This window comes from Sturnira hondurensis, unplaced genomic scaffold (genome assembly GCF_014824575.4).
Source record: "Sturnira hondurensis isolate 20B ecotype Veracruz unplaced genomic scaffold, ASM1482457v3 Scaffold0018728, whole genome shotgun sequence".
Classification (NCBI taxonomy): Eukaryota; Metazoa; Chordata; class Mammalia; order Chiroptera; family Phyllostomidae; genus Sturnira; species Sturnira hondurensis.
The window spans coordinates 4,182,361-4,206,958 of record NW_028091359.1 but is presented as its reverse complement, the minus strand read 5'-3'; the positions used below and the strand labels follow the sequence as shown (position 1 = coordinate 4,206,958).

The following is a 24,598-nucleotide window of genomic DNA, read 5'->3' as shown; positions in this document are numbered from 1 at the left end:
AGAGAGAGCAAGAAACTGAAAATTTATTTGAAAAAATAATGAAAGAAAACTTCCCTAATTTGGTGAAGGAAATAGACATACAAGCCAAGAAGCACAGAGAGCCCCAAACAAGGCTAACGCTGAGAGGACCACAGCAACACGCATCATAATTAAAATGCCAGAGGTTAAAGAAAGAGAATCTTAAAAGCAGGAAGAGAAAAGGAGATAGTTACCTGCAAAGGAGTTCCCATAGACTGTCAGCTGATTTCTCATAAGAAACTTTGCAGGCGAGAAGGGACCAGCAAGAAGTATTCAAAGTAATGAAAAGCAAGGACCTGCAACCTAGATATGCTACCCCGCAAAGCTGTCATTTAGAATGGAAGGACAGATAAAGTGCTTCCCAGACAAGGTAAAGCTAAAGGAGTTCATCATCACCAAGCTATTATATGAAATATTAAAGGGATTTATGTAAGAAAAAGAAGATCAAGACTATGAACATTTAAAATGGCAATAAATTCACAACTATCAACAATTGAATCTAAAAAACAAACTAAGCAAACAAGCAGAATAGAAAGAGGATCATAGATTTGGAGATCATTTGGAGGGTTATCAGTTAGGAGCAGGAAGGAGAAGAATGGGGGGAAAGGTGCAGGGATTAAGAAGTACAAATTGGTAGGTACAGAATAGACAGGAGGATGTTAAGAACAGTACAGGAAATGGAGTAGCTAAAATACTTACATGCACCAGCCTTCGAACCAAAGAGTCACCCATTGGATTCCCAGTCAGGGCACATGCCTTGGTTGCAGGCCACATTCCCCAGTAGGGGGCGCAGAAGAGGCAACCACACACTGATGTTTCTCTCTCGCTCCCTGCCATCCCCTCTCTCAAATAAATAAATTATTTTAAAAAATGACTTATATACATGACACATGGACATGAACTAAGAAGGGGATTGCTGGAAGGAATGGGGGGCACCAGGTGCAGGGGAGCAAAGGTGGGAAAATTGGGGCAACTGTAATTAAATAATCAAAATATATTTTTTTAAAAGTCAGATAATAACAAGTACATATAGAGAAATTGGAACCCTTTACTGCTGGTGGGAATATAAGAATCGTGCAGTCTTTGGAGACTGTCTAGCAGTTTCTCAGAAGGTTGAGCATAGTTACCATATGACCCAGCGATTCTACTTCAAAATATATATCCCAAATAAATGAAAATATATGCCCATCCCAAAGCTTGTATAGGAATGTTAATGGCAGTATTGTTCAGAACAGCCAAAAAAGTGAAAACAACCCAAATGTTCAAATAAAATGAAGTGTGCTATATACAATACATACAATGGAGTATTATTCGACAATACAGAGAAATGAGTGCTGATACATGCTACAGTGTGGATGAGCCTTGAAAACATGCTAAGTGAAAGAAGCCAGTCATAAAAGACCACATGGCATGTGATTTCATTTATACAAAATGTGTAGAATTGGCAAATCTATAGACAGAGTAAATTTGTTAGTGGTTGCCTAGGACTGGGAGGGGTGGATGGGAGAATGAGAGGTGACTGCTGGTTGGTGTGGGTGTTCTTTCTGTGTGGTGAGAACGTTCTAAAATTGATGAGAACATGTGCTGGTGGTTTCTCTTATCTGTGCATAGACTGAAAACCACTGAATTGTAGACTTTAAATCAGTGGACTGCATGTTATGTAAAATATATCTCAATAACATGCTTACCAAAAAGAGGCGGTTTCAGAAGCTACTTAAATGATGAAAGGGGAGCTACACAAAAAGCCAGAAGTAAGGAGTATGCACCCAAGGTGTCTGGCCCAGCTCAGGAGAAATCTCGGAATCTGGAATTGGATCATTAGAAGGGGATATGGAAATTTGTTACTCTTAGGAATGGAAAGGACGGCTATAGGAATGCGTGGAAGTAAGAGATAGATGTGGTTGCTTTGATGGTTGGAAGTGGCAGGGATTCTCATTTAAGAGAATACCAGCCTGTCCTTGATCAGAGTTTGGTGGTTCTGATCTGGACTGCTAAATGACCTCCTGTATGAGTGAATCGGTGGCAGGAGAAATTATTGTTTGAAATATTTCTTGTTGGCAAATATTTTAACAAAATTAAAATATGCTTTCTCTGTATCACCTTGCTTTTTAAAATTAGTTTGTATTCCTTCAGGAAAATAAGGGGAAAATTTCAGGCTGATCAGTGTCAAGACTATTCAGCATTCTAGAATAGGAATGCTTAGGTTTTTTAGTTATTTTTTCATTAAATAGGAAAAGTATGTGAATTTGAATATTAAAAGTAGAAATGCATAGATGGTAGAAATTATTGTTTTATAGCTATCAAGAAACAGAAAAGTTGCAGGCATTTTGCTCTGAAAAAAGGAACCGTACATATATACAATAGGGTAATCATATCAGTCACAGAATCCTTAATTCTGCATTCGTTGTAATTCCAGTTTTCACACAGAAAAATTGTGAGCATGTGTGCACATGCTCAAATAAAGGGATCCCTTCAGGGGCACTATGTTGTTATGTATCAAGATATTCTCTTTTCTACTTCTCCCCCTCCCCCACTCCCCTCCTTCGTTGTAAATTGGCTTATTAAAACAAGTTCACAAGCCTTCCTTTTTTCCCTTTGTGATTGCTTGGGTCTTGGATTTTCAGTGTGGGACTAAAAATTCAAGTCAGATTTCAGTTACTAGGATAATTTTCTTTGAATTTTAAATTTTTCTAAGTAAATGCATAGATTTTTAATGAATCTGGTATTCAGTGGATTTGCTTTAAATGTAGCTGGAGAGTTAATTTCATGATTGATTTATTAGCCTTTTGAAAGTATAAAAAGTGGTATCTGTAGTTCATGAAGACTGAAAAACATCATCACATTTTGTTTAGCATCTTTTTAAAACCAATTAAAAGCTTTTCTAAAATGGATTGAACAGGAGAAAATAAAACATGTTCCCTAGGTCTTTATTCCAATCAAGTTTCCCTGTGTTCTGCAGGAGAAGAGATCGAGGGGGGATAGAGAAATTGAAAAGGGCTGTCCCAGCAGGGAGCCAAGCCTGAGAAAAGGGCTGCTCTGAGAACTCAGCAGTAGCAGCTAAGAAAGCTCCCAGCCTGCTTCATCTACATGCAGAGTCACACAAGGCATGGGGGTGCTCACCGTCACCACAGAGGTTTCACATGTGCTTCCCTGCTGATTCCTGTGAAAAGCTAACAATTGGCTTGGAGGGTAAAAGACCACTGCAGCTCGCCCGCCCCGAGCTGGACGTACAATTTGCCCAGTGTTAGGAAATGTCCGGCTTAGCGATGAGAGGCTGGAAGACACCCCTCCTTCCAGCGAGAGTCCTAAAGCCGGCTCTTTTACTTGATGACACTGGGGCTCTTTTCAAGTCGCACAGATTTATGGAAGTTGAGGGGAATGTGCTTTTCACCATCAGGAGGATGAAAGCCCTGGTCTTAATGTCAAGGAAGCTGCAGTAGAGAAGCAGCAAGGCCAGGTAAAGCATCCCACAGCCTGCCGCACCAGTGACTTTATTTTCCTCGTAGATTGCTTCTGGGACCTTCCTTTTTGGGTGGGGCTGGCGGGACACAGGATAAAGTGCCTGAAAGGGAATCCTTGGGTAAAACGACGTGACTTCCCAGTTTCCTCAGCAAGTGTGAGAGTGGTTAAGCCCATTGACTCGGCTGCTTTCATGCTGGGTTTGCACTGGGAATCGCACTGGAGGACCACATCTGTGTGTGCCAGAGCAGACTTGTTATTGATGGAGAGCCATGCCTAGTTCACGTCAGCGCTTCCCAGCCTTTCTCAGGCCATGGCATCCAGAAGACCAACACATTCGATGTGGTCCTTGGGTAGTGGGGCAAGGCCGCTCACAGCTGCCAGAGATGCAGCCGCCAGCCCAGCCTTCCCAGAGGCAGATGAGAGCTGGTAACAGTCCACCGGAGACTCATATGCAGCAAACCGGTTGTAAAACTCTTTGGAAAATGTAAACTTTTACAACAGAAGATCACTCTAAATTCACAGCAAAATTGCTAACATCAAACTCAGACCTCACAGTTGTTAGAGTTTTAGCTGAAGTATAAAGTTGTTGAAGAAAATAACTCCTCATTGCCCTGGCACCTAGGAATGTCATCTGATAAGAAAGAAGTCGACTTCAGAGCTGGGGCGGGGGCACTGTCCGAACCAAAGAGAAACTGTTTGTAAACACCTGCTGGGAACCCAGCAGACGTGCTTGTTTCTCCATGGGTTCACTTTAACACGACCACTTTCTAGATGAGATTGCTTTGTATGTAGTCCTTGCGCGCCATCCTCACACACTCTTACTTCAGAGATGTTATTAGGAAGTCTTGGTAATATTAAGCAACTCTTTAAGCCTAGGGTTGCTTTAGCAAAATAAACAGATAATAGAAGAGACTCCAGATTGAGCAAGCCTAAACATGAGTATCTTCCCATCTATCTGTTCAAAATTATCCCTGGCTAACGACTACAATGTGACTCAATAAGATATATAACTACTTTAGGAAAGAGGTTTTAGTCGCTTTGCCAGACACATTCATCGTAATCACTGATGTCGTGGTGACTCTTGCATTGGACTTCTTTGTTGTAAACAAGCTGTCGGATGCTTGACCATTAAATGGCCCAATTTCTCCATTTATTAAGTCAGTAACATGAGATAGCTACTATATCATATAAAATTTTCTATAAATATACTTTGCTTAATAGTAGCTTGTCCTATAAATTCTGTGTAAATAGAACTTACACATAATACACATACAGCCACACACTGCCTAGCAGCTTTTTGGCCTGCGATGGGCCACATATAGCACAGTCGTCCCACACGACTGCAGTGGGGCTGAAAAGTTCCTATTGCCTAGTGACGTTACAGCGTCATGTAGTAGCACAAGGCATTCCTCGCGTGTCTGTGGTGATGCAGGTGTAAACAACCCTACTGTGCTCCTCGCTGTATAAGAGCAGAACACGTGCGATTACAATTGCAGGCTCCGCCAGCCGGGTGTGTGTAAGTGTGCTCTGTGCTGTGCGTGCACTGACAAGTCCCTTGACGACACATGTCTCAGAACGTGCTCCCGTCATTAAGTGGCACGTGATTGTATATGGAGAACAACTTCAAACACATTAAAAAACAGTAAAAGAAATTTGGTGAGTCCTTTTATAAAAACATAGCTACAGATATTTGCTGAACAAAACATGTTTTCAAAATAGGATGTTTTGGTAGAGCATGTCTATAATAGGTATTAATGAATACAAGAAAGTTATAAGACATAGATATCATTTTCAGATAGCTCAGAATTATCTCAATTTTAATCATCTGAAAAATGCTATGATTCTGAGACCAAATATTCTTTCACTGCCAGAATGCCTTTATCTAGCCCCATCGCCTTAAATGTATTACCATGACGCAATGTCAGTGGTAGAAAGGTGTTGATTGTGGTATCATAGTATCCCATGGGGCCACGAATCTAGTTACAGGGGCCGTCTCTGCAGAACTGACTCTTTGTGTTGGACTCAGTCAGAAAATCTAAGATTGAGTCTCAGCTCAGCTGTCTTCTGGCTATATAACCTTTGCCCTTTGTGTCTATTTCTTCGTCTATAAAATGGGGTAATTCCTCCTTCCTTAGCTATCCCAGTGAGGGCCTTTCTTCCTTTCTTTTAACCTATTGAGGCTGTAGAGATAACATTTGTTGAGTGCACTTTCTGAAAATGGTGATTCTTAGCTACGTACAGAACAGACGTTGGCAGCGTGATTAGCACAGGAGTTGGAATTCAAAGACTCAACTCCAGGCTCTTAACTTCTGAACCTCACTTCTCTCATCTGTAAAGCAGAAACAACAGGAATATTTAGGTTGGGAGAATTAAATAGGGTGAATCTTCATTGTAGTTCTTTGTAAACTGCAAAGCACAGCTCGGTTATTAGTTTATCATTCACGTCAAAGAAAATTCTCAGTCTGTCTTCACACACACACACACACACACACAAATGTCTAAAATCAGCAAAGTGACCAGCCCCTATCAAAGCGCATCTCCATGGGCTACTGCTAAAGAAACCAGCGCTGGGACTGTCAGCAGGAAGAATGCAGTGGCTTTCTTTTTCCCTCCAGCTGCCGGCCGGCCGTCCTGCCCCTGCTGAGGCTGCCTTAGCCGGCCCTGGGGCAAGCGGAAGAAGGGGCCAGTTTCTGGAAGAAGAGGGGTAATAATCGGAAGGGAGGACAGGTAGAAATACCAAGTGACAGCAGTCAGACGAAAAGCTCTGGCCGCCCAGCTAGTGACCTATTATCTATGTAAACCGGGCCTATGTCAGCAACTGCCTGTGTAAGTATCAAATCACCTTGCACTTAACCCTCAGTTATTCTTATGGTGTGATTTGAGTTGTAAAGAAGAAGGACTGGAGCGAGTGTGCCAGAGCGTTCTTTGTGATTGCCTTTATGTGAATGGCCTCCAAACTTTGAACACATACTCCTACTAGTAAAGAATATTTTACCTCATCCTCCCAATAGTTTAACACAGCTATTATTCTATAAGATAATGTTCATTTTAAAACATATACACAGAAGGAAATTTTTTAAAGAACGAAATTAAAAATAAAGCCGAAAGGTAGACCTAGTGTTTCTCAGTCTTAAAGACAACTGCCGTGACTGAGCCCTTGGCTCAGTGGACCGAGCGCCAGCCTGTGATCCGAAAGGTCGTCAGTTTGCTTCCCAGGCAGGACACGTGCCTGGGTTGCAGGCCAGGTCCCTGGTTGGGGGCGTATGAGAGGCAACCACACATCGATGTTTCTCTCCCTCTTTTTCCTTCCCTTCCCCTCTCTCTAAAAATAAATCAATAAATAATTTTTTAAAGACAGTGGCTATGACTTAGATGGTAGGAATGAATATAGGTGATTTTTTTTTCTGCTTTAATATTTCCTGTGTTTTACAAATTTTCTATAATAAGAATTTATTACTTTATGGTCAGGAAAAATAAACCAATGGGTATACTATTATTTTCATTTTTAACTTAGCATATCTGTTGAAATTCTTTCATTCTAACCCTTCCAATTAATTTGCTGTGACTGAGTTACGTGAACCTGCCTTTATCTCTAAGCTCGTCTATGTAATAACGTTTTTCACCTTATTTACTATTTTAAGGCCGATTTAATGTAAGACACTTGTGGGCCTGAAAGTAAAGTGTGCAATTGCCTCACGACCCCACAGTTGTCCTTGGAAACCCACCTGACATTCGGCTCAGGGCTGTGCTTCCAGTCTGGGCTTATGACTGTTGAATGCCAGTGTGACTAAGGTTGACAAAGACAGATGGTGACAGTTGTATTAAGTTTCCTGGAAGAAAGATGGGAAGCTTCTTTTCCTCCCAAAAATATTTCTCTTGACAGGCAAGTCTGCAGTATTACTTTAAGGAATACGTGCTTTTACCAGGATGTGCATTTGTTCCACATGCTAGAAATACAAAGACGAATAGGACGCCATCCCTGCCCTCAAAGAGCTCAGCGTCCAGGACCATGTGTTCAGTTGTGCGGTTTGTGCTCAGATCGAGTGGCAGGCGGGGTGGACACCCAGCCTGCACCCTGCTCACCAAGCCGTCCGCTCTGGTGTGCAGCAGCATCTGCCCTGAGTAGGGTTGCCAGACTTAGTAAACTGAATATAGGTAAACATTTCACATTTCAGAAGGACATCAAATAATTTTCTAATGTGAGCTTAGCCCATTCAATGTGGGGGGCATACACTGGGGCTTTATCTGGCAACCCTCTGCCTCAGGAAGAGGGGAAGGGGGGCCTTTTTACTCATACATGGTGCTGGGCCTGTCGGGGCAGGGGCCGTCACATGCACCCAGACAACTGCTTTTCTCTAATTCATCCACTGAGAAGGGTATTTTTTCTCTAAATGGCACCCTGGGCAGGTGGGGTGCGTTGTCCCACCTGCCAAAAGCTTGCAGGTTCGATCCCCTGTCAGGGCACGTACAGGAGGCAACTGTTCGATATTTCTCTGTCATGCTGATATCTCTCTCTCTCTCTCTCTCAAATCAATAAACGTATCCTTAGGTGAGGACTTTTTTTTTTAAGATTTAATTTATTTATCTTTAGAGGGGAAGGAAAGGAGAGAGGGAGAGAAATATCAATGTACGGTTGCCTGTCATGCACCCCCTGCTGGGAACTGGCCTGCAACCCAGGCATGTGCCCTGACTGGGAATCGAACTGCGATCGTCTGGTTCTCAGGCCCAGGCTCAGTCCACTGAGATGCACCAGCCAGGATGGGTGATGAGGACCTTTTTTAAAAAGAAAATAATTGCTACATATATTTTGGTGTCTGAAGCTAAGTATTGCACACACTATATTAATCAGTACGGATCATCATCCCGACCATACTTGGCCAGGTCAGCAACATCATCAGTAACAGTAAGAGCTGTTAGAATGTATTGGACTGCCGTGGTAGTCGAACCCTGGGCCCAATGTGCCGTTTTTGTCTTGTTTTTGAATTTTTGGACCTCTTCTTGTTTTTAATGGTTTCGCTATGAGTTGTACTAGTTCCTGCCTCTGGCAATTCCCCCTCCTGATTTGCTGCTTCTGGTCATCTGTGAAGGAGAAAGGGAGCCACCTGGGCTCAGGAGTTGTTTGTGGAGGGAGAGGAAGTGGCCAGTGCAGAGAGCTTTCCTGTGAGCATGGCCACATTAAGACTGATGCGGGCCCCTTCCTCTGATAACTAGAAGAAATGGAAGTGTTATGTTTCAACTGTTGGTGTTTAAAATACTTTGTTTAACCTGAAAGGTCTTTTTTTCTGATTTTAAAAGAAAGAATACTTTTGTGTCTTACGGGCCCTTGTTACTGATGGGTAAGTGGGCACTCCCTGTGGGCAGTCCCCTGAACCCCACTTTATTTTGTGTTTTGCTTTCAGTCCTAGAAGTTTGAGGATTTGTGCATATTCCTTGTGTTTTGACTGTGTTCTGGATAGTTGAAATCATTTGGCAAAATGGCCTCCAGAGAAGTGGTGTGGTCACTGGGCAGGTGGGCTCCGTGTCCTGAGAGGTCAGGGCCTGAAGCAGTGATCTGGGTTGTTCAGGGTCAGATGAGGGCTGAGTGTGGGGACCAGGCAAGTTCTGAAATACCTGGAACATGAGAGATTATTGCAAATGGGTAGGAACTCTGGAAAGCATTTTAATACAGAGGAATACCGTGGATGAAAAGCGCAGAGATAGAAATTAAGTAAAGAATAGGAAAGTTGACCTGACAGAGCAGAGGGGTCATTTCCGGGCATATCCAGCTAAAAGCTGAGAGGAGGGGGGAAGGAGAACTGCGGGTGCCGGGCCGAGGGCTTTGGCTTCACCACTGGGCATCTGGCTTAAGTTTCCGGTGGGAGAACACGTCTACAAAATGATTCCTTTGGCACTGAGTATCCTCGGGATACAACTCTTATTTTCTTAATGTCTTTGGCCTTTGTCCTAAGAGCTCAGGGATCATAATTTCCAGGTACTATATCTCACCTAAGTAACTCAGAATTAGGGATCAGCGGTTGCTGGTGTGAGTTAGAACGACATGAGTAAGAACAGTGGGCAGCAAAGCTCAGTGAGATTGCAGTGAGGCCTGAACTCAGTTTCCTCTCCCTCCCGATGTAGAAGCTTCAGAGAGGTCACTTCACCTCTCACCCCAGGTTTCTCAGCTACAGAATAGCCAACGAGGGAGGAGGGAAGGACCAAGTAGCCTTTAAGAGCTGCTCCAAGTTAAAAATCTGATGACTCGGTATCTTTCACAAATTGCTACTAAAATATTCTTTAATATTACAGAGTGGGCTGCTTGCCTATAGTAATTATTTACAGTTATTTGGGGTGACGTTTCTCATTTTGCATCCAGTCTGCATCGGGAGTTCCCTTCCTTATTGTCCTCTGCCCTACTTGCGATGGTTACAAAGACGGAGACTAAGAATTTGCTTCAGGGGGAAAAAAAATCTAATGGAGAATTTAAGTGTAGTTGCCTGCCTAGTTGTAGCATGATTTATTTGAAACATCCTTCCTTTGGTATTCAACTTAAACATTTAACTACCCCCCCAAAAAGTTGCAGACATCTGAGCATGAGAAATCAGAAATGCACACGGGATATGCAGAAAGGCCCCACGCCTCTCCCTTCCCCATCCAGACTGCTCGTGGGTTTTTTTGTTTTGTTTTGTTTATATTTTTTTATTTATTTTTAGACAGAGGGGAAGGGAAGGAGAAAGAGTGAGAGAAAAACATCTGTGTGTGGTTGCCTCTCATGTGTCCCCTACTGGGGACCTGGCCTACAACCCAGGCATGTGCCCTGAATGAGAATCGAACCGCAACCCTTTGCCTCACAGGCCCGTGCTCAATCCACTGAGCTACACCAGCCAGGGCTGGTGGTTTTTAATGGAAGTCAGTTTTTTCCCTTGGTTTGGGGAAACTGAGACTTGTAGGGGATGCTTAATACTACTTGTTATCTTACTGGTTTAAATTAACAGCTTCCAATGAATCTTACCTTTCCTCTGTTAGAGAAGTCTGCATTATCTAATTGGTAGCTTGACTATTTACTGATCAGTTCATTAACTAAAAGAAAGCTATAGCAGCCTTTGCATCTACTCACATTGTAAACAAAGCATACATGCTATTCATTTTGAATTGTTTTCTTAAAAAGTTGTTGCTATCATAGCATTCAACACTTGGGGCTCAGAGTACATTTTCCCGTTGAACCCTTGGTATAATGTGCGTTTTCCCAGGGCCAGATGAGAGGACGTGACAAAGAGTGATCTGCTACCCTTGAAGCCTATGCCGAGATCACCATTCATTCATTCATTCAACACAAGTTCATTAACTTTGACCATGTGCCAGGCTGGCCCTGAATGCATCAATAAAACCAGACAGATGTCCTGCCCTTATAAAGGAGGACTAGCAATAAGCACAATAAATAAGTAGAGGCAGTAATGAGTAAAGTATTTAGTGCATTTAAAGGTGATTGGTACTGTGGGGGCAACATGAGGATGAAGGAAGGTGAGGAAGGGGGCATTGCAGTTTTAAATGGGGCTGTGGGAGGCTCTGTAGGCCTTGTGGAGAAGGTGACATTCAAGCAGCACCTTTACTGGGAGGGAAAGAACGTTCCAAACAGGGGGAACCGGGAGTCCTGTGAGCTAGGCATGCAGTGCCAGGAACCGCCAGGACATGGCTAAGTGGAACATGGCTCCTGCCCCAGGGACTTGACAGGCTAGAGACAGGAAATGCAGCAATAAAGTTGTTCAGTAGAATTGTTTAAAATGTCTCTATTGAATCATGCAAACTAAGTAAAAAATGTGAGCAATTATTCCCATTTCAAGAATGAAGCTAGGGTAAGTGACGGACTGAACCACCTCTTACCGAGAGCGTTTTCCATGCCCTCTGCCCAGAACTGACCGTTCCCTCTGTGTCACTGCCTCTCACCGAGGGCCCTCACCCTCACCGCCGCCATGGCTCCTCCTGGGGGTATTTGATCTTTAGCTTCGGCCCGCCTGGTCCTCACTGTAACCCTCTTCAAGCTGAAGACTGGTGTTCTCATCTTCCCCCAACACAGTGAACCCAGGCCCTCTGGAAGGACGAGTTCTCTCCGTGTCTTCTGCTGCTAGTGCCCCATGTCCTTGGGGAGGGAGGAGTTCCCAGGTGTCCCTCTGCGCGCCCACTGGACTTGGTGTTATGCATTCTTGACGTCCCAAGTAAGCAGAGGACAATTTTTCAGGCTCCCCTCAAGACCCATTTGTTTAAACCCTTACTTCCTTTCATTCTTGCCTTCGGTGACAATAATGGCAAAGACCCCCTCCCCCAAGCATTCTTCACCTAATTCCCTACTCTGACAGGTACGAGCAATTTTTAATCCCATTTTTATGGTTGAGGAGGGGACAGGTCCTGAGAAGTTCAGTGATCTAGCCAGAGTCACACAGCTGTGGGCGGTGCCGCCAGTCCTTTTCCTGCCACCTATCTATCCGTCAGGGGACCTGCCGGGGACGTGCCGGCTCCCTTGCTCTCTGCCAGCCCTGGGCTTGCATTGAGAAGCACTGGGGCAGGGCTCGGACCCTCCTGGAGTGCTTCCTCTTAGAACCGACAAGTACCTGATGCGGCAGCTCCCTCACTGGCTACCAGACCATCCTGTGTGCAGCCGCTAGAATCAGCTTTCTCTCTTCATCATGGTTCTTCCTCCTCAGTCTTCCTTTTATTGCTGCCCGTTCCCCGTCTCTCTAAAAAGGACTCCATGACCAGCCCTCAGGGCTTTGGCTCAGCGGCCCCCACCACCCACACAGGATTTAGCAGCATCAGAGCCCTGTCCCTTCTCCTCCAGGGGCCTCCTCTTTGTCGGCGTCTCCACACTTCTACAGGGATCTTCCCAGATGACCCCACTCCAGTGAAACTGTCCCCACATGCTGTGTCCCTTCAGCCATTATGAGTTTGTCCTTACTGATGGGTTACTTGGTAGTGGCCCCTGAATATTTATATGCTCTTCCCAGCTAAATTGTAATCACTTTGAAAGCGCAAACCAAATCCCATCACTCCCTAAGTACCTGAATGCAAAAAATTCCTGTTCATGGTCTGATCAACTAATCTATTTTCTCTTTTAGTTACTGGGCTTATAAACTCTTAAGATTCTGAAGTTTTTCACAATTCTCGCAGTCGTAAAATAAAGAGTAAGGCCGCCAGCACACAGGAGTTGGGAGTTGCACTTTTAAACTCCTTAATCCATTGTGGGATCTCCAATTGTTCACAGTTAATTCTTCCTCTCAAGGGTGTATTACATTTGGTCCACGTTGAATGATACAGAAAGAATGGTCTTTCTTTACTGCATAACTGACTTTACTTTTGTTCACAGGTTAAAATCAGCCCTTCCATTTCACTGCAGTGTTATATTGGTGGCATTTTTATTTAAGAAGAAAAAAAGCTTTCTTCCATATGAACTTTTGTTACAAATCAGTTTATTAGGGCCAGTCAATGGGCAGGACCTATGAAAGGGTGTGGATTATCTGGTTAGTCCTTTGTGCGGCAAAAGGCTTAGACCCTGCTTAGTGCTAGGCTCATTCTTCCTCATGGAAAGAAGTGTTGTTTTTTGTTTTTTTTGAAGGATCAACACCTGACTGAGCCCTGCCTTTTTCATGGTAATGTTTTCACCTGAGTTGCTTCTTATGGCACCAAGAATTAGTTAACTAATACTTATTTAACCTTGGAACAATGCTCCTCGTAATCCGATTGGCAGATAGTCATTTTATTTAGGCCCTTTCTTTATTGCAGCGGGGCCAACAAATCTCAGTAAAGAGGATGCTGGGAACAAATTTTCCCCCCAAATGTTCTCGCTGTACTTCTTTTCTTCCCATCAAGGGGCACGTTTTGGCACAGTGGACTTAAGACTGGTAGCCACACACTAACAAGTTGGACTTACCCTCTTGGGGTGAGCTCTGAAACTTGTGTTTTTACTGTTTTATGCTGCTGGCAGCTTATAATGGGGTTTATTATAGTAACACACTCAGCTGCTTTTTGTGATAAAGCTTCCTCATGAGCATCATCCCTCCACTAATTAATATACAAAATGACCCAGCATAATTTAATCATTTCGTAATGTTTTTTGGTGTTTTTTTAAAGGTGATGCTTTACAAGTCAAGGCCTGAACTTGCCTGGGTCGTGACCTCTCTGCAGTGTTTGCAGTCTTGTTAAACAAAAAGAAAAGCAAAACGTAAATTAGCATCTCTATTATAAGTTGCACTACATTTCCCAGTCTTTCAACACTCCGAAAAGCCAGTCACTGTTAGCTAAGAGAAAGGTTCACAGGGAAAATGGCAGTTCCAGCTTTCTGGAAGGAGTGGGGAGCTTCCTCCTGGATGCCCTCCCTCCAGGGCCTTCTGTGCAACAGGAGCGAGGTGGGGAAGCTTGAAGTACGGGCTGTGGAACCTTACAAGCCTAAGGGGAGAAAGAGAAGTACCACTCCCTTTGAATGTAGTGAGGATGTTGCAGCCTCTGTGGCCTTTGGCATCTGTTAACCTTCAGGAATATGTTTCTAAGTTTACCCCTAGAATTCAGGGTTGAAAAGTACTTAGAGTGTGGGGTAAAAATACCACTTTGCTGTTTCAGGAGATATTTCTAAGTCTGTGTGTATTCATAATTACCCTAATATCCCAGGTTCTTTTTTTTTTAGGTGTTATTTATTTATTTATTTTTAGAGAGAGGGGAAAAGAGAGAGAACAAGAGCAAGGGAAACATTGACGTGTAAGAGAAACATTGATCCTTTGCCTCTCACATACCCCCAAACGGAGGTGGGGGGGCGGGGGACCTGTCCTTCAACCCAGGCGTGTACCCTGATTGGGAATCAAACCGGTGACCTTTCGGTCTGCAGGCTGGTACTCAGTCCACTGAGCCACACCAGCCAGGGCAACACCCCAGTTTTTGTCATTTTGCCTTTGGACTTATGTATTTCTGCACTTTCTGGCTTCGAATATCCTTTACCTTCATCGTCCTAATCAACCTACGCATTCCTTAAGACTCAGGTCAGGAATTACCTCCTCCCTGACATCCTGTGATAACAGCGCTGCCTTTCATATTGCATTGCAATGTTCTCCTTTGCATCTGTCCATGGATACAAGGTCTGTTCCATATTCATCTAGGACGCAGGTAACAAACACAAAGCCTGCGGGCCGAATCTGGCCGGCCCTCTACTTTGTTTTATCGGCCCAGCACCTTGTTTCCACCCGGCGGCAGCGCCAAGCTCTTGCTTAACTGTTAAGGAGTAGTTACGTTTATACAGCCCTAAAATTACATCCGGCCCTTTGGAGGCAACTGTGAGGCTGACACCCCTGCTCTAGGAGCTGGTAAAGCTCCGCAGATAATGTATTTATTTGTATTCCATTTGTAGCTACTTGATTTCTTCACTCGTAAAAACGACTTCCCTTCCATCTGTATATATCACAGGTATACATCTGTCCCGTAGACTCTGCACAGTCACCTGATACGCCAANCCAGCACCTTGTTTCCACCCGGCGGCAGCGCCAAGCTCTTGCTTAACTGTTAAGGAGTAGTTACGTTTATACAGCCCTAAAATTACATCCGGCCCTTTGGAGGCAACTGTGAGGCTGACACCCCTGCTCTAGGAGCTGGTAAAGCTCCGCGGATAATGTATTTATTTGTATTCCATTTGTAGCTACTTGATTTCTTCACTCGTAAAAACGACTTCCCTTCCGTCTGTATATATCACAGGTATACATCTGTCCCGTAGACTCTGCACAGTCACCTGATACGCCAATCATTAATTATACCAGAAAGTCTCCGCTTTGTTTTCTGACGTGTCCTTGTAGTGGCGTTACCCAATCTTGGCACAGTACGATGGACAGAAACAGTGAGCAAGACTGAGACGGGACAGTGTTTACTGACAGTATGATGTTTACAAAACCCAAATTGAAATTGTTTTGGCCTCTTTTCTTTAATTTTGTAAAATATTTTCCTACATTTATTTTAATTTCCACATAATTATTTCCACATTTATTATAATATCCTGAGTTTCTAAGATCTGTGAATACATTTAATGATTATATTAAAAGCTTATCTATGGAATGAGTGTGTATACATCTAGTGACATGAGTTTAAGATTTATTCTTCTTCCATTTTCCAAGTAAATATTTTTTTAATGTGTTTTTCTTCGTGAAGAAAAGCAGCATACTCTTTTGGATTCTGGATCTAGTTTCCATTCCTGGCTCCATCTTTTATTAGTTGACCTTGAAAATAATTACTTATTTCTGTGAGACAAAACTTCACCAGTAAAATAGAGATAACGCTAATACTTAATTCTCAGGATTATAATGAACATTAAATGAGAGACTGCAAATAGGAGCAAATGAAAGTTTCTGTGTTGGACGGCGAGGTACTCAGACCCCTCCCCCCATCTACCTCCAGTACGCTGGGAACTAGGCTTCGCAGTCCTCGAGCAGGGCTCAGAAGGTTCTTCTGGGAAAGAATTTACGCATCCTGACCTTTGAGGGACCCCCAAGAATCAGCCAAGTCTTATCTGATCATCCTTATCCTGTAGTGAAGCCCTCAGACTCAGAGCTCCCACTTATTAGTTTAACTCTTAAATGTGATGAGTTATCAAATAAAGATACACTCTTAAGGAAAGCCTTCTTCAATGAACAAATAGGAAAAACCAGACTCAGGAAACAGACAAAGCAGAGAACAGAAGAAAACATTTTTTAAATCTGTAGTATTCACAGAGATCTAAAATTAGGTATTGTATCCTCAAGAAATAGGATGAAATAAAAAAGATTCAAGAAATAATAAAGAGCTCTTAGACATAAAAAAATGATAGAAAAACATTAATATAAGGGTTGGAAGATAAGGCTGATGCTAACCTAAAAAGTATTAAAGAAAAATAAAAACGAAGAGCAAAAAAAAAAAAAAAAGGAAAGAAAGAAAATTAGAAAGTTACAAGTAGACCAGTATCCAACTAATGGAGGTTCTGGGCAGGGGTGGGCGCACAGGGGAAAGAAAATGAATGGAAGGAAATAAATAAATTTCTTAGAACTGAATTGGCGTTTCCAGTTTATAAAGGGCCCATCTAATGCTAGCAGAATGAATAAAGAAAGACTTATCTCAAGATACATAATTTTGAAATGACAGAATCTAGGGATAAAGAAAAGTTCCCTTTAAAATTGTATTTTAAACATTTAATTAGAAACAAAGATTCAGAAAATCAGAATGGCAGAAGTCTTCCAGCCCATAACACTGAAAATTAAGGCTGTGGAGCGGGGCCTTCAAAATTCTGAGGGGAGGAATCTGCGACCTGGCTCCCCACACCTAGCCACGCTATCACACATAGACTGTGTGTACAATATTAAGGGTGGACTAAAGGCATTTCCAGGCATTCAAGGAAATGTTTGAATTTTTACCTCTATTATATCACATTTCTGAGGAAGCCTTTGAAATAGATGTACCACAAAAAGAGAGAATTAATGAAGAAAAAGGAAGGCTAGGAAACGGGATTATAACAAGAGAGAGGAAAGTTCCAGACTGCAGCTGTAGAACAGGCCTGGAGAGCAGTCGGTTCCGACTGGGCCCTGAGAGCAGGGAGCTCCGGCAGGGAAATGGCTTGAGTTCCCTCCCGTGTCTGAAGGCACTGAAAGGGCGCTCGCGGTTGTGTGTTTGGAGGTGAACTTGCAGTAGGTGCCTGGTGAACTAAGCAAAGCGGGGAAATGGCAGCGAGTAACTCCAGCGTAAGCACCATGTTTCGCAACAAGGGAAGTTAATACTAAACTACATGGCTTAGCTGTAAATCACATTTATATAATCATAATAAATATTGAACACAGATTTAACCAAAAACTGGAATAACTGTTAGATGGATGAGAAGGATATATTGGTGTTGGGGAGGCGAGTAAGTACTAAATTAATATTAAATATCCATTTTCCATACTAGGAAGTTAATAAATAATATTGAAAGATGAAAACAAAAATCTTAAAATAATAGTGCAACCTTGTTATTTAAAGACAAGGAAGTAAGTACCAGAAAGAAAGCTAAGAGAATGGCCTCTGGAGAGAGGAGGCCAGGAACGGCGGCATAAACCTGGTATAATTTTTAAACATCTTTTGGGATGGAAGATAAAAATTAAATTAAAAAATATTAAATAAGACAATTACGTAAAGCACTTAATACCATGCCTTCACAGTTAAGTGTTCTAGAACATGTAAAATATTATTATTATTACCCTACTCCTCAGAATAGCAAAGCTTTGCCAAGTGGGTGAACACTGACTTCATTCATGGTTTCATTTTCCCGATTCCCATGATACATACACCATGTTGGTGGTGAAAAGTGAACTACAAACATGTACTGAAGTGTCTTGGCTTGTACGCCTCCCTGATTTACTAAGCCGTTATTTTATGGACATGAGTGAGAAGAAGGTTGTTTCCTCTTTCTAAATCGTGTTCCAAAGAAGTGTTGCTCTTTCTGAATCGTGTTGTTGATTCTTCTCTTTTGATTTCAGGAGGACAGGTTTGAATTTTTTTCTCTCTTGCCTAATCATTCACATTTCTGCAATTACATAAGTGGGTATTGTTCAGGCCTACCCTATCGAGTGTTCTAATCAGCTTTATCCTGTGCATTTCCCCATGTTTCCTCTCCGTGATCAGGGCCGCAAGCTTCTCATCATTGGGACCACTAGCCGCAAAGACGTCCTGCAGGAGATGGAAATGCTCACTGCTTTCAGCACCACGGTCCACGTGCCCAACATCGCCACCGGAGAGCAGCTGTTGGAGGCTTTGGAGGTGAGAATGAGTCAGTGGATTGCTCACTGTTTATAAGAAAGGACTTGAGGCTGGAAATAATATGAAGGGGTGCCAGACATCACACCTGGTGTTTAGTTTCGCTGTGAACCTAGAATATGGGACCTGGGCTCTCCCTCCGGGTGGTTTTAGGAATTAGAAGAAGGAGAGATGACTATCAGTGAGAATGTATTTCCCACTTCTCGGCATGGGCAGCACACAGGCTGCCAGGAGCGGGTGCCTCTGACCAGCATGAGCGATACACGCAGACATCGCGGACCAGAAATGTGGGGTGGTGGCTGGGGAGGTAACGTGCTCCATGTGGAAAAATCGGTTATTCGTAGTAGCTTCCATCCCCTTCACTTGTACTTATTTAATGAATGAGAACAATGATTAAAACCTTTAGGAACTTCAAAAAAGCTACAGAAGTAAAAGGAACTGATTCATGAACAAGTTTATAATACAGACATGTTTTCTTTTAAGGATAAGACTTTTAAGGATAACAAAGTCTTTAAAAATTAATTCTTTATTAACCTTTTGATGGATGTCAGTATGTACAAGTGACTTGATAAGACCTGTTAGAAAGTTGTATCTAGTGACTTGTTCAGCAGTGGTGAAGGCTTCTTAAAATCCTCAAGACCCGAAAAAGTGGGGCTACTCCCAACAAAATGGAAATTATTTATATGATGAATGTCTGCAGGTTACCTGCTCACGCAGCTTTCGTGCCAGAGCTGGGGAGAGAATTGCAGTTAGCCTGCTCTGACGCATGCAGGTTTGTTCCTAGAAAGGAATGTTAAAAATTTGAACTGATATTTATTATGGGTTGGAGCTATTTTCCCCCCCAGCAAATATACCTCTGAATTATATTGGAGGCTATAGGAAAGCAGAATTTAGAGTACCAATTTTCACTTTCATAACTATACCTAATGGGTTTAGGAAGGTCAGATTAGATTTTAAAATAGGAGAGAATCCTGTCAATTGGAACTGGACAACTAGTCTTTGTCATTGTTCTTTTAAGGATAAGTGTGAAAATTAACTAGTGTTGTTGATTCACTCACTATAGCAGTGCTTTCATTATTTCTATTGTTTTGGTAGCTTTTGGGCAATTTCAAGGACAAGGAACGTACCACAATTGCACAGCAAGTAAAAGGGAAGCAGGTCTGGATAGGAATCAAGAAGCTGCTAATGTTGATTGAGATGTCCCTACAGGTAAGTCACTTCCTCCTCCGTGTGATTCAGACACAGAAGGTTTATGTGATGCCTAGAGGTTTTATATTTCCTTTTGCTGAAGTTCTAATTTGTTATAATTTTTTAAGATTTTATTTATTTTTAGACAGAGGGGAAGGGAAGGAGAAAGAGGTGGAGAAACATCAATGTGTGGTTGCCTCTTGTGCACCCCCTACTGGGGACCTGGCCTGCAACCCAGACATGTGCCCAGACTGGGATGTGAACCAGCAGCCCCTTGGTTCTCAGGCCAGTGCTCAGTCCACTGAGCCACACCAGCCAGGGCTAATTTTCTTATATTATTTCCAAACTGAAGTTGATATTAGTAGCCTAAGATCAAACAGTAATTTATTGGTACTTTTATTTCTCACTGAAAATTCAAAAGCAGAAGAAAAGATTATTATAAAGTTATTTTTAAGTTTTAACTAGAAAGGACTTCAAAGAGCAATTGTTCCGCTGCTCCTCATTTTAGCAACGAAGGTAGCATGTCCCACAGGTTGTTAGTGAGTTATCCGAGGTCCCAGCCAGTTGATGGAGCGGGGCTGACGTTACCGTCAGAGGTCAGGAAGCTACCACACATACACCAGAAAGGGCCTGGGAGACTGTTGTAGGGGACAAAGTAATTGGGTTGTGCATAGGAGACCTGGGCTCTGTGTATGGTCCCTTGGCCTGGGCTCCTAGAAATTTCACACCCACTACTGTAGGGTTCAGCACCCATAGAAAACTGAGCCCTGGGCTGCTGCCTGGGCAAAGACAGATGAAGCTACTTTGGGACTTTCTCAAGTCTGCTGGCAACTTACCTTTCCTCATCTTGGAACTCCACCCCTCCATGTGCCCATCCTGTGTCTTCTTGTGCTTATCAAGTTAGATAACAAATGTGTCCTCACTAAGCTGAGTTCAGCGACCTTGGCCAACACTCACAGTGGAAGCCACAGTCTCTGGAACAGAGCCAAACACCACAGAGCAGGGTACTCGGTAAACTCGCATTGAGTGAGCCTCTCCCAGGTCCGAGGCTACCTTCTGAGCACGTGCATCACGGCACAGTCCTGCCATTGGTCAGGGTGAGCAGTGGGTGGCGAGGTGAGGTTTCAGTTACCCCCAAGATAGGCTCTTACCACTAACAATTGGAAACACAAAGTGAATGCTTTTTCATCTTTGCTGGTGAATTTATTTTAAAATAAGATTGTGGTTTTCAGAAACCTAAAGTTCAATCTATTGAACTTTCAGCTGGACTGTTTTTAAGCCAGTTTATTGATTTCCCATTTTGAATAGTGAGTTAAAGTTACAGACTAATCATTTCACATAGGGTTTTTCTTGGTAAAGGCGCCTATGCAGATGTATCGGCCCTTTCCTTGGAAAAAGATAAACCTGTCAGATCGGCAGCTCAACTCTTCATTTTTTTAGTTTCAGCACAATTTTTTTCCAGTAATTGCATAGAAGAAACTATGTGGGTTTTTCTCCCGAATCCCTGCCCCTTCCTCTTCCTTTCATGCCTGCAGGTCAGTGATCAAGTTAATGCCGCTTATGTGTGTGGGGTGGACAGTGAAAGCCGGGCAGCCGGGCCCGGCCTCTGAGCTTGAACCCCTTCATGTCAAATGGATTTCGTGCAGCTGAGTGAATTCTCTTTAGATCTGCCTTAGAGAGCCTGAGCCTAAGTGAGGAGGCATGTAGTTTAGCAGAATATAAGTCATGTTACCTCTCTGTTCACCGCACACAATTCTGTTAAAACTTGCACAGTGCTGAGGATCTGCTCTGACTGGATGTCACCTGAGGGAATAAAGTCATTTATCTAGATTACTTTTTTCCTCCCTTTCTCTTGACTTTTAATTCCATTGCTACAGGCAAGCCAGTAAGTCGTTGCTCACACATATTAAATATATTTAATGGGCAAAGACCTGCAAGTACTGACTGCAACTGAGCTCCAGCCAGTTCCACTTTTTTTAAAGAAGCTGACAATTGATTCATATGTAATTCTATTCCCAAAGACGAAAAATGTTTCTTTTGTTAGCTATTCACACTTTTTCTTAGTCCTTTGTAGTCTGACCTCTTCACTTTGATACATTTGAAACTTCTGCTCGATGTTTTTCTGTGATAGAAGAGATCTTTAAACAACAAAAAAAAAGTGGTTAGAGGGGAATCCAGTTGCACGTTCACCCACAGCTGCGCCGAGCATCCGAAAGCCACTCCCGGAGGGCAGGGAGTTCCCTCTTGGGAAACAGACTCCTGCCCAGAAACATTTTTTAAAGTTAGGTGTGTTTCTTGCAATAAAAACTCATCTTAAGGAATTAAAGATGTTTTTAATGACAATTTTTTTGGTACTTTCACATCTCTGGTGAGTGGACCAATGAAAATAAAGTATAAGCAAATTCATATAAATATGGATTCAAGGTGAAAATTGGCAGTTACTCATGACGACCAGAACCAGAAGGCCCCCATCATTCCTTAGGCTCACGGCTCTGACTGTTCTCGTCCACAGAGACCTGATTATCCAGAGGTCTCATCGGAGGAGGGGGCCCCATGCTCATTTTTTAGTTTCAGCACAATGGTTTTCATTAACTGCGGAGCAGCAGCTATGGAAGGGAGACCAAGGCTAAGAAGAGCTAGATTATTGATCATAAAGACTGAATAAGCTATTTCTTTAGTTGTTTAGTCAACATTGATTCTTCAAGTTTGGTCTCACTTTTACGCCTTAGATGAGTCCTGTGCCTTGGTTGCCATTTGAGTAGCCGTGAATGGCCAGCGGCCGGTCTCACACTAGTCCTCACAGGCACGCAGCCCCCTCACACAGGGCCAGCTAAAGGAGCACGCGCTGAGGTGCCTGGGAATGGTCACCTCAAATACAGCAGTTCTCCATGATAGGAAATCCCATTCAGTTCTCTTGAATGACGCAGCCCGTTTTCCTGTGTGTCAGAATACTGGTCAAGGAACGGGTAGCACAATTCTGCGACTCAGCAAAAAAGCACGGAGTCTGAAGCTCAGCATTTCCTTGGCATGAGTAAGTGCATAGTTATTAGAAGGCACCACTAACCCCTTGTCCTTATTTCTTCTGATGTATTTAGATGGATCCTGAATACCGTGTGAGGAAATTCTTGGCTCTCTTAAGAGAAGAAGGAGCGTAAGTATGTACAGCACTTAAGACTGTCCCCTAGACTCACCAATCTCTTAAATTCCAGTGCCTGTTCTAAGTGTTGCTCTACAGTGCTTACACATTTAAAATCTCAGACTTTCCTTGGACAACTTTGTCTTCATTTATAGAATTTTTCGCTGTGTTGTAGGTCTGAGAGACCAAGCAAGGAAGTTGGGTGTACTGTTGGTTTGCTCTCCTTGTCCTGCTTCACAAAACTTCCTTGTCACAATGCAGGAAAAAACTCAATGGTACATACTTGTTGGAACCTGCTTTTAGATGCATGGAGCTGTGGCCCTTTTCTTTTGTGACTTGCTCGTCTAATAACATGCATAGTGAGAAACTTAGAAAAGCCATTAAGAAGCTCGTAATGATTTTGTGATGAATGGCTTTTTGCAGACCCTCATCTGTTGTTTGTGTTTTGGGCATTTCTTTTTCAGTAGCCCCCTTGACTTTGAAAATGAACTATTTGCAAACACACAGTGACCAAGGGAAGTGACCAATGTAAAGAGGCCTGGGATCGTCACTGGATTCACTCAAGATCCTAAATGAAGTGAAATGTTCCCTACCTTCAAAACGTGCTCGCGCCGCATGATCAGTGCAATCAAATCCCTTCCTTGTACTTACCAGGATATTCTGCCACTTTGTGGAAGGTACAAACATGCTTTAGAATGCTCTGCTTACTTTTCTGTGCAAGCTAAGATGATTCCTTCTTCCTCAGTCTTTACGTGTGCAAAATATACTGTACTTGTGAACACTACACATTCTAAGCTCTCTACTTACCCCCACCACCCAAAAATTCTCAATAAATGTGATGATTTTTGCAAGATGATTTTGCAACTTCTAACAGTTGGCCTGTTGGAAGGAAGACTTTAGACAGATATACCAGGAACAGGAACAGAGGAAAGGGCTCAAAGGGATTATTTTACAACCTCTGTGTGCTAATGCTAAAGGTAATCAGGTGTTTGGTTCGAGTTCTCCCAGAAAACTGGTTGTTATCTTTGCCTGGAGAAACAGGCCTTTGGGTTTCTAAGATACTACTCTCAGTTATTTTCAGAGATATGTCCAAGTTGCAGTCAGGAGATCTTTCTCAATAGAAAGTCAGATTATTACTATGTTGGCTATGACATCCCCTTAATGTAACTAATTCCCTCTGTGGTGACAGGTATGCGAGTCATTTCTACCTGGTAGTTGTTGTTAAAAACATGTGAAAGATGTATGGGAAAAGCGTACACCCCTAAAAAGGAAGGAGTTGTTAAAGAAAGTAATTAATAAACCTCTTAGTACTAATTAGTGTCCAACTCTAAATGGGTCAGTTCCTTAGTATAATATTAAAGGCTTATTAGCATCACCAGTTTTCTTTTTTCCTAAAGTTAATGACTTACTTAGAACGTATCCTTCATTTTAAATTATCTGCACTACCCAGCATCTAAAAAAATAAAGTAAACCACTTTCCAGAGCTCTCCCCTCTGTCCTTACCAGCCATTCTAACCCATTCTAACGCGTTTCCTTTACCCTCTACACGCTTCTTCTAGAGGTTTTGTCTTATAACTGAGTTGGAAGGAATTTAAACAGGGCATCGTGTTTGGTCGAGAGACCTATGGAGCGTGTCCCCCTGTCCCCATTTCTGCTGGAAATGTGAGGACAAGCCATCAGAAGCCACCTGGATGTGCTTGGTGCCCCCCCGAAGGCCTGTTGCCATGGTGGCACTGAGCGTAGCTGTCATCTGTCCCTGTGGTAGAAGGCACGTTGTCCCCAGACACTGCTACCTGCGTGTCTGTGGTGGACTTGTGTGTCACATCCACTGTGTTTCAGCCTTTCATCGCTAGCTTATTCTGTGGCTTTTCAAAAAGTGGGTTCTGTTGTGAAATTTGTGATCCCTGGTGACCAGCGCCCTGGACTTCCTTGTCCGGTTTAGGTCCTCTTGCCTCTTCTCTTCCCGTGAAAGCAGCACACATTGTATTCACTTTTGTCTCCTATTCGGTGAGGTTAATGTCTTTGTGTTTTGTCCAA

The 24,598-nt window shown here is 42.9% G+C and overlaps 1 protein-coding gene across 2 annotated transcripts in view; it reads left to right on the top strand.

Moving 5' to 3' along the window:
• NSF (N-ethylmaleimide sensitive factor, vesicle fusing ATPase) overlaps positions 1-24,008 on the top strand; it is a 139,392-nt gene extending 115,384 nt beyond the window's left edge. The window contains exons 18-21 of one of the 2 annotated variants that reach the window (XM_037069717.1): positions 18,106-18,240; positions 19,333-19,446; positions 22,521-22,576; positions 23,026-24,008. In XM_037069717.1, the coding sequence (XP_036925612.1) occupies positions 18,106-18,240; positions 19,333-19,446; positions 22,521-22,576; positions 23,026-23,071 (351 nt within the window). In that variant the 3' untranslated portion in view covers positions 23,072-24,008. Of the gene's footprint in view, positions 1-18,105; positions 18,241-19,332; positions 19,447-22,520; positions 22,581-23,025 lie in introns of both variants that reach the window. The other variant, XM_037069718.1, reaches the window with a different exon arrangement.
• The last annotated feature ends 590 nt before the right edge of the window (positions 24,009-24,598 follow it).